The sequence below is a fragment of the Notechis scutatus genome, chromosome 1 (assembly GCF_049901735.1).
Source record: "Notechis scutatus isolate UNSWTSFEM ecotype Mainland chromosome 1, rNotScu1.2, whole genome shotgun sequence".
Taxonomy (NCBI): domain Eukaryota; kingdom Metazoa; phylum Chordata; class Lepidosauria; order Squamata; family Elapidae; genus Notechis; species Notechis scutatus.
The window spans coordinates 77,548,827-77,561,888 of record NC_142009.1 but is presented as its reverse complement, the minus strand read 5'-3'; the positions used below and the strand labels follow the sequence as shown (position 1 = coordinate 77,561,888).

General features: G+C 37.7%; 1 protein-coding gene across 39 annotated transcripts in view; it reads left to right on the top strand.

Moving 5' to 3' along the window:
* The window catches only part of AFDN (afadin, adherens junction formation factor), a 99,277-nt gene that overhangs the window by 33,980 nt on the left and 52,235 nt on the right, over positions 1-13,062 (top strand). For 12 of the 39 annotated variants that reach the window (XM_087968535.1, XM_087968652.1, XM_087968573.1 and 9 more), the window contains exons 4-9: positions 729-889; positions 2,144-2,307; positions 2,652-2,809; positions 3,708-3,819; positions 4,280-4,447; positions 10,174-10,218. In XM_087968535.1, coding sequence (XP_087824661.1) covers positions 729-889; positions 2,144-2,307; positions 2,652-2,809; positions 3,708-3,819; positions 4,280-4,447; positions 10,174-10,218 — 808 coding nt within the window. The remainder of the gene's footprint in view (positions 1-728; positions 890-2,143; positions 2,308-2,651; positions 2,810-3,707; positions 3,820-4,279; positions 4,448-10,173; positions 10,219-13,062) is intronic. The other 27 variants (XM_087968700.1, XM_087968691.1, XM_087968674.1 and 24 more) reach the window with 6 other exon arrangements.

Sequence of the window (13,062 nt, the reverse complement as noted above, 5' to 3'; positions counted from 1 at the left end):
CAGAGGAAGCCCGGCGGGCGGGCGGGCTGCTTGGAGGAGGCAACCGGTGGTGCTCCGGCAGCAGCAACAGGCAGTTTCGCCGGGCTCCGCTCAGGTGTCCGGCTGGGGCTGTCAGGAGTTGCTACCGCCGGCGCAGCTCCGTGCGGCTGCAGTCCTGCGTTGCCTTGGGAAGGAAAAGGCAAAACCAGGAGCCGCTGAGCCTGAGCCTCCAGTGCCGCTGCTCCCATTGCAAAGCACCGTCGCGGCTCTTCCTTTTTGCCTTTCCTTCCCGAGGCAACACGGTACTGGAGCTGCGCGAGCCGCGCCGGCGGTAGCAACTCCTGACTCAGGGGCTTCCGAGGGAGGGGAAGGAGGAGAAGAGGGGGAAGGGTGGGGGCGATTCCCAAAAATCTTGTGCTGATCCGGCCCGTCTGTCAAATTTTAAAAGTCAATGCGGCCCCCGAGCCAAAAAGTTTGCCCACCCCTGCTCTAGGCAGTGTAAAAGTTGTCATTTTGAAGGCACACAGAACTGTATCCACATAGGAGTAAACTTTGGTTCAGCATTGTGAATAAATTGTAACCATTCTGTGTTAATCATCTTGGTCAAATGTTGAGATAATTCTTGCTGATTATTTGCCAAATGTATAATTTTACAATTATTATCACCATTGGTATTTACAATTGAATGGTGTTGCTTTGAAAAATAAATACAAATGAATCAAAATACTAATAAAATTGACATGTTTCAGAAGGCTCAGAGCAATGGCCCTGAAAAACAAGAAAAAGAAGGAGTGATCCAAAACTTTAAGCGGACCCTATCAAAGAAAGAAAAAAAAGAAAAAAAGAGGCGAGAAAAAGAAGCACAGCAACAAACTTTAGACAATCATGGGCCATTTCATGGAGATGATACGTGAGTCTCAAATCACAAAATTACAAGAATTATTAAAAGAGGTCTTTTTAAAATTACTTTACTGTTTGGTTCTTACCACATAACTTTATTTGTAAAAAACAATGTATGTGCAGAACAGCACTTCCATTCATAAATATACGTGCCAAATATACTTGACAAGAATCCAAATTTTGATCACATGATCATGGGGATGCTGCAACAGTTGTAAATGTGAAGAACAGTTGTAAATGTGAAGAATAATTCACTTTTTTCAGTGCTGTTGTTACTTCAAATGGTCACTAAACAAATGGTTGTTAGTTGAGGACTACCCATACTTTTTATACTTTTAATAGTAACCAGAAATTAAGAATTATTAGTGCCCTTTTTTGTAATAAGTTTTCAAATATGTGCTCTTCATATGCAAAAAGCCATGCATGTTTGCTCATCCCTCAATTGTCAGATGGTGCTCCATTCAAAATCCAAGAAAGACACTCTTAGACTCCATTGTTATAGAGAAAAGAAACTTTTACTGGAAATCAAGTGGTAGCATCAAAAGAATTCTAGATCTGAGAATTTACGCGTGGAAAACACATATACAAAGTTATGGCAACATTCCCACCCACAATAGTTCAAACGGTCCGTCCAATCGAAGATGTGTATAATGTCAGGTGGTGATGCAGGCATCTGGGTGTTGACCGTGGCCTAGTTTGATAAAGAGCTGCAGTTGTGCAGTAAGCAAGCAAATAAGCATAAACAATAAAATTTTCCCCAAGTTATACAGTTCATTCTCTAAAGCCTTCAGCACACTTCCCACCCCACAAAGCCCAAATGATTTACCCTCCCCCCATTACTATGGCAGCCAAAAAGATAACAAAAGAAAGGAGTCTTGAAGGCTAACATTTATTCTTGGAATTACTTTAAGCAAACTTTTTGGGGAAAATGTAAAGAAAGCTTCCTCATCACTTAGTGACCATTTTATACCACTAGGATCCTAGAACTATTTGTCACCTAAAAATTATGAGAATGTTCAAAAAACTGGTTGATGAGATGATAAGCTGGGTTGGGTTTCAGATAAATGGTTTTGTCCATTAATGACTACAATAAATTAACTGTTTATCTGGTCAAGTACCTTTAAGTAACAGAGGTACATACCTCTGTTGGCTTCACATTAATATGTATAAAACTTATGTATAGAAAGTATACGTTTTATATTTTTAAAAAAGGAAAAGTACTATAAGCTTGCATATTCTGAATAATTCTTGAAATTTCTTTCGGCAGTGAAAACTCTCGTCTTGCAGCAGAAGTCTACAAAGATATGCCTGAGACCAGTTTCACTCGAACAATATCCAACCCAGAAGTGGTAATGAAACGGCGGAGACAACAGAAGCTAGAAAAAAGAATGCAAGAATTTCGGAGTTCTGATGGCAGGCCAGATTCAGGTGGAAGTTTAGATTAAAACCAAGGAATTTATTTGATGTTTGAAGGTTGGATGTTTAGCAAGAGTGTACAAAACTAGACATTTTCCTTGACAAGTAAATCTTTCTTCAATCAGAGTACAATATTCCTAAAAGGCTATCTTTTGAAAATACTCTTAGAAAATTAGAGGTTTATAATTACATTTGTTATAATTGTTATTGAAAGCATGGTGTTTTTCAGAAAAAGTAATTGTATTTTGAGAAAGATCTTTCATTTTGAAATTATTATTGGGAATTCCATGAAATTTATGAAAGAAATCAAATCATATATTGGTACGTATAACTTGAATTAATAATTTATTTTTTAGGTGGAACACTAAGAATTTATGCAGATAGTTTGAAACCAAATATACCATACAAGACAATCCTACTATCTACTACAGATACTGCAGATTTTGCAGTTATTGAGGCCCTGGAGAAGTACAGCCTAGAAAAGGAAAACCCCAAGGAATATTGTATTGCTCGTGTGAGTAAATTAATGAAAAAATAATGTCAAACTAATTAACTTTCCTGAACATTTGTTGTCTTTCAATGCTATCTCATTTGATTTTTATATCTGCTATTTTACATTATTATTGACAAGAGAACACTTATTTCTTAGCCAGTACCAGTGTTAACACAGTAAATGTTTTGTCTCTCTGATTTCATTTGGCTATTAGTAGTCAAGTAGTAATTTAAAATAAGAGTTATTCTGGACTGGTTAAATTAGTGAAATGATTTGTTTTTTCTTGCTTTAATTTATGACTCTCAGAGCAGCTTTAGTAAAGCAATACAATGGAATAAACATAAAAATAAATAAGCTCTTTTCAAGATAATTATTTTGAAATAACCTTTAAACTTTTTGCTGGATCCATCTTCGATTTGTGTTATAGAGGAAATAGCTCTATAGACATTAAGGAGTTGTACAAACACATTTATAGCTAACAAAAAAGTAATTCCTTTGCTTTCTCCATCTTTGTACCTCTTTCACCCTCTCACAATCTTCCTCCGATGACCCCAAATCTATGAATTTTGCTTTAAGCATAAGATATATAGGTAGGAAGAAGGACCTTACTATTCTGTTTTACTCAGTAAAAAGATGCAGAGTGCCCTGACCCAGTATTACTAGAAAGAGCTAGTCCTCAAGTCTCTACTGATAGGAGAGGCAAAGCTAAAAGAACCAAAGACACAGTGTTCATACTTCAGTCATATTATAACTGTTCTACCTTTTTTACTTTGTAATACTGAAACTCAGAAGTAAAAGCTCTGCTTAAAACGTTGTCCTTGAGTTAAACTGAAGTATAAGCAGGGTGTAGATTGAAGCATGTTATTATTACAAATAATATGGAAATTTTCTATCTTACTTATACCCGGCTTTTCTTTAGGTCATGCTTCCTCCTGGTGCTCAACATTCTGATGATAGTGCTGCTAAAGAATCTATCCTTGATGATGATGAGTGTCCACTTCAAATATTTAGGGAATGGCCAAGTGATAAAGGTAACTTTAGTTTTTTAAAGTATGTAACACAACTTAGTGACTATTTTGACACACTACCATTGGTGAGTTGTAAACAAATCCAGAGAGGGTCTGAGATTTTTGCCCAGACTTTTGAATAAATAACAAAAGACTTTCTTGAAGCACCTGAATCTGAATTGAGATGTTGTAAGTTCCTCAGTGGCTGAACTATCAAACAGTCCAAAGTGTTTGTATGGCCTAAAAAAAAGTAGGACTTATATAGTGAAGTTTGTGTAGGCCCATTGCCTAGCACTAAATAAACATTGGTAGTACATCTGAATGGAAGTGGATTTTGTAATGAAGCTGCATGTGATAGAGAATTTTAATTTTGTAACTTTGTAATAGGACAATAAGATTGCCATTGACCATTTAGTGTAATTAATTTATGCTTCTATATTTTTAGGTCACATTCAAATGATCTATTTGTGCTTCTGTATTTTAGGAATATTAGTCTTTCAGTTAAAAAGACGCCCACTTGATTATGTCCCAAAGAAGCTGAAGAAGCAAGTTGATGTAAAACTATTAAAAGGAAAGGAAAGAATTGATAGGTCTGGTTATGGCTCTTCTCTTCCACCTGAGAAACTACCTTACCTGGTTGAACTAAGTCCAGGTAAGAATTATGTTATTAAAATGTTATTTGTGTTTGGAGTGATTGGCTTTCAGAATTACTCTTGACAATTTTTGAGACTTCCAGTCTGGAATATATGTACGCAATTTGCACACCTTTATAGAAAAGAAGAGAAATAGAGGATATTCTTTGTGTTTTTCTGGGTTATCCAGAAAAAGCCATTGGAGCTTTTTTGCATGTTAAATATTTTAGATAAACTATATCTACACAGAACCAGAATAGGAGTTGTTATACATATTCGGTGTATAATCTTTGTGTTTCTGAAGTGTAGCAATAGTAAAATAATTTCCTTAAAGTCTAACTACGTTAGCATAAATCTGGGGTCTGTCTTAAAATAATCAAAGGAGTGTTACACAAGGAAAAGGTCACTACCTTAAGGACCATAACATTAAAGTCTTTTCATATATTGATAGAAATGTTCTTGATTAGTTGAGAATGTAGAGTACCACACGATATGCCTTTAAAGATAAATGTATTAAATAAAAAACTCCTTTGAAAGAGAACCACTTCACTTTGACTATAGCTGACAGAGAAGAACATATCAGGAATGGTATAATGTAGGAAATCCATTCCACTGGAGCTGCCCAAATATTGCTTTGCTTTCCTTTCTGCCTCCTTGCCTTGCAAAGTGAGTTCTCCCTCCCTCCTTCTATCTCTTCCCCTGACAAAGATATTTTTCTTACTTGCTCACCATCTTTTTCATGCCTTGCCTGGAAAAAGAGACCATTGAAGTGGAAGAGCATCTACTGCCTCCTTCCCTTTCTCTCAGACAGCCTTTGCCTCCAGCAGGCCTTCCCTGGCTAAACTTTATTTTCCTGCTGCTGCTTTGTGGAGGATTTGTCTCCTCAGAAGGAACGCCTGCCACACAGCATGAGATTAGGGGAGGGTCGTCTAGAGGGCAGGGTGCAAGAGGCCTCAAGGTGCTAATTGCTTGATCTAGACAACGAAACTGCTGTTGCCGGGAGATCCACTGAGTTGGACTAAAGTGCAGTGCAGCTAGGCTGCAGTTCTTTCTGGAGGGCATCCCATGATCCAGTGAGTCCATGCCTTGCTAGGCAGCATCTTTAGTGCTTACAAAATGAGTTTGTGGGCCAAAAACGATTTGGAGGACAGAAGGCATGACTCACAGAACTACATGCGTGCATTTACAGTTTTATGCTCTAGCTCAGGGGTCCCCAACCACTGGGCCGCGGACCGGTACCGGTCCGTGGATCACTTTGTACCGGGCCGCAAATAAAAAAAAATAAAAAAAAATGGCGGCTTTCTTCGCCTTCGGTGAATGCTGCTGGGATCAGGGATCAAGGACACAAATGAAAGAAGGGGAGGGAGGAAGCAACCAAAGCCTGTCCTGCTCTCTGGCTCAGCGGCTTCGGTTTCCTCCCGCCTCGTTCCTCTCTCAGTCGCTCTCTCGCTCCTCCACCAGCCCAGGAAGAAACTGCTTCAAAGAAGCCGGCAGGGTGGCTTTTCCTGTCGGCGTAGCTCCTCCGAAGCGCCCGTTCACCCCCACCCCGCCGCCCTCGGTTCAATCCAGTGCTCCGTTCTGCCTGCCTGCCTGCCTTCGTTTCTGGTTGTTTGGGAGCAGCTTCGGCTGAGAATAATAACTATTCGCCTCTTTTTATCAGCCGAAGCTGCTCCCAAACAACCAGAAAAGGCAGGCAGGCAGGCAGGCAGAACGGAGCACTGGATTGAACCGCGCGGCGGCGGGGTGGGGGTGAACGGGCGCTCGGAGGAGCTGCGGCGACAGGAAAAGCCACGCTGCCGGCTTCTTTGAAGCAGTTTCTTCCTGGGCTGGTGGAGGAGCGAGAGAGCGACTGAGAGAGGAACGAGGCAGACACCTGAGGGAGGGAGGGAGACACCTGAGGGATGGGGCTGAGGAAGGCAAGGCCGAGAGCCGTGGCCGCTGCCACCCAGCGCTCAGTTTTGAAGGCGCTCCTCAGCCCGGCGCAGTTGAAACCCTCCGTTTTAAATGTCCCAATAGAGAGAGAATATCTGTCACTCAGGGTTGCAATGAGGAGGCATTGGCACTCCCTGAACTTGGTGGTTTGCTGGCAGACGTTTTATTACCCGACTAGGTAACAACATTAGATGTTACCTAGTCAGGTAATGAAACGTCTGCAAGCAAACCATCAAACTCGGACTCCCGGTCCTTGAAAAAGTGTTTCTGCTTGAAACTGGTTCCTGGTACAAAAAGGTTGGGGACCACTGCTCTAGCTGTCTAGTCAAACATTTTGTGCCTAATCTAAATACTGGGATACTTTCAAAGATTATCATCAGAAGAAAAATAGCTATTTCTAAGATACTATAAGTGGTTGTACAAGAATTCATATAGTGGGAATAAGTAGTGAAATATGTAAAGTGAAAGTACTTTCTCTTTTGTAAAAGTAACCAGTTTCATACCCTCCCCCCATTATTTTATGTTTATGTTTCACATGGACCATTGTAGAATAGAATATTGCTTTCAGATGCAGTCAACCATCTTTATATTTTATTGTTTGATAAGGTGCTTCTTGAAATATCAAATTATTTCCGGTAAAACACTAGAGCCGCATGCCATTTCTATACTTCTAAATTCCTGGTTTTATAGTGTGTTGATTGATAATTAATTGTATTCACTTATTTTTGTATAATCACTTATAAGATCATAGCTTCTAATTAAAGTGGAACAAGTATGGCGTCTTGGTTTGTTGAAATACTTGGTTTGTTGAAATATGATTCTGAAGAACGACTCTTCTATGAATGTCCATCAGGCATATTTGATATGGTTACAGCAGAAGTGTGGCAGGACCTATTAAAAATAAAGATAATAATTTTGAGATAAGGGCAGGGGACCAAAAAAGGAAAGTACGTGAGAGATTCTATATGAGTGATGTGGTCTTTGGAACCTAAATTTTAATAACAAAAGTATAGAATGATTCTTTTATAAAGCATTAAATATATTGTATAATGGTGCATAGTTTTAAGTATTATTGATGCTATAGCAATAGCATTTAGATTTCTATACCACTTCACTGTACTTTACAGCCTCTTTAAGTGGTTTACAGAGTCAGCATATTGTTCCCAACAATCTGGCTCCTCATTTTATCCACCTCGGAAGGAAATCTTGAGCTGGTGAGACCCAAACTGCCAAACTGCTGGCAGCTGACGGTCAGCAGAAGTAGCCTGCAATACTGCATTCAGGAGTCCCCAACCTGGTCCACAAACCAGTACCAGTCCACAGCTTGTTGGGAACCAGGCTGCGCAAGCAGCGGGCAATCGCATGAAGTTTCATTTGCACATGCATGGGAGCTAAGTTGCGTGTGTGAAACCATCACTTTCCCCAGCCACCGCTGCCAGTCCATGGACCAAGAAAGATTGGGGACCACTGTGCTATATATAGCATGTGGAAATGATCAATATTACTTAAAAAACTTGTGACATCATGAATGGTAATAGACTTTGATGTTTTTCAACAGTAAATTCACTTTGGCAATTGGTTAGCTACAGATTTGACCAGTCACAAATGTACTGTATAACAGGGATTCCCAACCCCCGATCCGTTGGACCAGCACCAGTCCGTGGCATGTCAGAAACCAAGCTGCGCAAACAAGCAAAGCCCCATCCGTGGGATGCAGGCAGTACATGAAACCACACCCCCTCTGGTCCATGGAAAAACCTCTCTCCATGAAACCAGTCCCTGGTGCCCAAAAGGCACTATATAGTATCTTCTTTGCTTAAGGAAGTATCTTTTTAATGTTTCTGATTAGGAAATGTGGACAAATGGAAAAAGAAAAGTAATCATTTGATTTTTTAGGTTTGCTTGAAGATTTCCCTAAAACTGAAGTTAACTGAACATGTAGTGTATCTGCTAAATTGCTGAGATCACATAATTGGAACTTTGTTTTTTTCAGAACTGAGTTTACAACTGCATTGCTTTCTGGTCTGTTCCAAAATACTATCTAAACTGTTTGTCTGTCCCTTTAAGTCCCTATATGTCTTGTGGACCAAATACTTGAAGAGGTCTCTCCCAATGTCCTTGCAAAATGAAATTGAAAGTGACAAAGGGATGTACTGTTTTGATGATGCCATCCTGCAAATTAGAATATTTTCCTCATATGTTGTTTTCTTACGTTCATCAAGATTTGTTCTAATCACTGGATGATGTTTTAACTTTCCTTTAGCCCTATTTTTATTTTTGCTTTGGTATTTGTTACCATTTATCACTGTCACTGTCTTCCTATTTTATTACTATTATGTTTGTAAGTTCTGAAATGTTATTTTTTTAAATTGAAAAGAGGAAGAAAAATAGTTTTCAGTCTTTTAGTAGGAGCAATTATGTATTTAATTTGATAGCTTTCATTATGGATTGAATTATACTATAGATTAAAAATGTTTAGTTAATAAACTTTCTTTTACATAATGTGTGACTAAATAATAGTTTTTAATAGTCTAAGTATACTTATTCTAAGATTTTTAGAATCTTGGAGTAGGATTCTAAGAAAATATAGAATAGAAAAATATAGTGTTAGATACCAGTTCTAATTCTACTGCAACTTTTCTGTCCCTTAAGAGTTATGTAGGGCAGTTAATTTATTGAAAAGGAGTTTTATTCAAGCAGATTTATATTTTTATAGAAAAAGTTATATTAAAAATAACTTATTTAAAATATTTGTCTAATTCATTTTAATGACTCATTGCACAATCAGCCGGATGTTCAGATTAGATTTGGCATTTTTATTCTCCTAGCGAGCATTATTGATTTTATTTATTTTAAGATAATTATTAATATAATTAATCGTTTGAGTTTTCCCTCTATAATTGAGGTCTTGGGAATTGAGGACATTATGTCAGCAAAGCTACTTTTAAATTTTCAATATTTGTAATGCATGGAATTATTTGCGAACTGGAATAAAGGAAATGGGATATGAATTTTATGTTGCAATTAGTATGCTAGCTGTTAGTTGCTATGTTCCATGCCCTATTTATTTATTGCATTTATACATTACCTTTCTCCTGGCAGCTTAAAATATGGTAGATGCAGATATTTCCTCATTTCATTCTCACAGAAATAAATGATTTAGGCTGTCATGAGACTAGGCCAAAATAGCTCAGTAAGTTCCATTGTTCATATTTTTGTCAGTATACTGCCGAAAACAAAATAAATGTATACTTCCGTCAAATAAGATAGAACATGTGCATGTTTTCTCTGCATAGGACATACTTTTCAATATAATGTACATCACATATGACAACATTCTAATATTTTGTTATATCTATATCTGCAAAAAATAAATCTTTGGTGGATATATAGTTACAGGACTCTCTGCTTAAATGTATATTATATTATCCTGGTATAATTGTAAAAAATAAAGACAGAACAGTGAGTATAATAAAACAGAACTATAACAAATTATTTTCTTGTCTGTGTACAATCAATTATGACCTTTTCATTTCATATGGTGATTTTTCTGTGCTTTCTTCTAGCAGTTTGTTGCCAACTACTTAATCATATTAATCCATCCACAACACCTATGTCTATATATTCTGTGCAGTTTTTAAAGTTGAAAGTATTAAACACACTGCATCCTTTTAAATTGAGTAAGTGTTGGTAGCCTACAGTTTCATTCTTTCCTATCTTTTCTTTTCGCTGCCCTCCTCCGCATGTTCTGCATGGCATCTCTCCTGCTGATGCTGCCTTCACCTGGGTCCTGTGCATGTGTTTCTAATCCCAGGGAGAAGGAATCACTTTGCCTACTACAACTATCCCAATTACGAAGGTAATTCTATAATTTAATACTGCTGTTTCTCACTAATCACTAAAATTATGTTAGCAAAAAGAGCTTCTGTCCATTTTGATAACAAAGCTTTCATTTTCCTTCTTTTATTGCTAAATAGTATAATAAAATTGTTCTCTTTCTCATATACACCTAAACATGGTCAGGATATATGACTTTTGAAAGATTATGGTTTTCCTATTTGTCATTGACAATTTCAATACATTGGAGACTTGGGTTATTACCTTTCTTAAAAAATAATAAACAGTGTGTCCACAGTCAATGATCTCAGACTTTTGTATCATAAATTTCACCATAATGAATTCCTTACAAATATAGGAAAAAGGCACATATTTTGGGAAGAAGATTTCTGTTTGTGTATATATGTCTTTGTGTACATGCACACACACATGCACATACATTCATACTTCCCTCCACACACCCCTTTTTCATATATGTTTTTATTATTATAATTAAAATAAAAGTGAGAGCTGATCGGGTCTGAAGCAGGAGTTGATACTGTGGGAGCAGTCTTTATCTGAGCTCAAACAAAAAAAAATATGTCTAAGTAATGAGAGCTGACTAGTGCAAAACATATTTTTTATTTTTATTTTTGGTTCCTAATCCCAAACTGTAAGTTTGTTCTCAGACTTGTAACAAACTGTGCTGAGCTGTTCAGTTTTATATGTGTATAACATGCATTCCAAGAATGGAACATTCCAGAGAACAACTGAAGAATAGCAGTTTCCCGGAAGTTAGATTACCACAACCTGGAGGGAAACTGGAATGTTTTTGTGTTTCCTAGGCTTGCACTCTGTTTCATTTGCATTAGCATTCTTAACAGAGGATTTGGCTGATTTGCCTTCCTAGTTTTCTCTTTCTCCCCTATGGCTCTTTGCTGATTTATAGAGGCAGTTTGCATCCCAGGTCAACTTTGTCTGCTTACTACCTTGACATACAATGTCCTTACTATAATCTGTATCTAATTGTCTTGTCAATCTGCTTGTTTACTTGGAGCTCACATAATGATATTTAGTACTACCATAGGATTTAGTCTTTGACTTTGCTAGCATAACATTGATGAGAGAACCAGTCAGAATAGTACTAAGTTTGGCTGCTTTGTGATTATATTCCAACTTCTGGGAGAATTTGCTGTCATAGTAATAAACTGAGAAGAACCAGCTTATATTGGATCTACAGAAGATAGATTGGCTTTATCATTGGCCAGTGTTAATTAAAAGTATTTAGTTTGGGCTCAATAACTTGAATCCATATATTATTCATTTCTATTATAATTACAGTTAAAAATTAAGGATGGCTTTGACAACCCCACATGAAACCACTGATGGGACAAAAATTCAAAAACTTTAGAATGCTATAACCATAAAAGATAATATGAGTGAGAAAAAATTATTTTATTCATGCTTTTTATGCTAGGGCTACAACACAGGTGTTAAACTTGCAGCATCATGTTGCCATCACATGATGTATCGTGATGTTTTTCCCCTTCACTGAGCTGGAGTTGCCGTGGTCTGCATGTGACACATCCAACCTGCGGTCCACCAGTTTGACACCTCTGGGCTATAAGAAGTTGAACTAGGGTTGCAGTTCATGCTGACTCTTATTTATTCCCTAATTTGCAAAAAAGCTAGGCTGATAGTAAAATTTGTCTTGATTGTATGGTAACAATATTTCTTGTAATCATTTGCCTTTTAAAAAAATCATTTGCCTTTTAAAAAAATAATAATTCCAAAATTATCCATCATATATATAAAAAAAATCTAAATATTTTCTTGTAGAGTTTCGTTAAGTGCTTTGAATCATTTTGACTACATCTAAAGTGATGAAACTTGTTTGTGTTTCAAACTTGTCTTTATGGTGATGGTGCAGGTAAACTAATCAGTCAGCTTAAGATTCATTTAAATGGTCAATTATTCTTGAAGGTCTCAGTGAGGAAAAACGTTAATAAAAGAACACGCTGATGAGTTATTGCTTATTCATAAAGGTACAGAGGTCTGTGAAACCAGAATTTAGGTGGCTTAGTATGTTTAGGAAGGTTGATGATAATGGCTATGGAAAAAGTGGAAACTCTTCTGGTGCTACTGGAACTGTTGGCAACTTTTAAGAACTTTGGTTACAATAGTAGTGGAAGCTGAAGCAACCAGTGCTGCCAAAATGGCTGGTGAAGAGGAGCCCTGCAAGAAGCAGGATCCCAGAGATGTCAAAATCAGTCTAGCAGCTGGAGAAGATATGAAGTAGCTATACCCACTTAGCAGCCACAGTTGTGATACTGCTGATCAGCTGTTGAACAGTTACATTTGCTTACTTGAAAGTACTGCCAATCAGCTGCTTGGTCCTATGCTGCAAAATGGTGGAAGACTGGTGTCGAGTGCTTATGCAGCAGTGAATATTTGCCTAATGGCATGGATGATACCTACTGTTACGTGCTTGGTGGTGCTCCGGGTAATTTGCTTCCTCCTGTGTTTGCAAAGAGGTGGGGGGATGAGGACACAGAAAGCTACTCCTTAAAGAAATATTGCCCAATTCTTAGCAGATGGTCTCTTGAGTATGAAATCCATAGTGCATTGCAGAGAATAATAAAAATAAATAAAGAAACCATTAGAGAGCATTTCACCAAGGCAGCCGTCGGCGGTGCCATCTTAGAGAGAAAATCTTAGATTCATGACTTTTCTTTCAAGGATAAGTGGCCATCTTGGCTCAGAGGCTTTTGCAGGAATTTTTGCAAAAATTATGCCCATTTCTAGTTCAAGAGCCCATACTTAAGTCATCCATGCTTTCATCAATTCCCATATGGATTAATGCAATTTGCTCTATATGGGATTGACT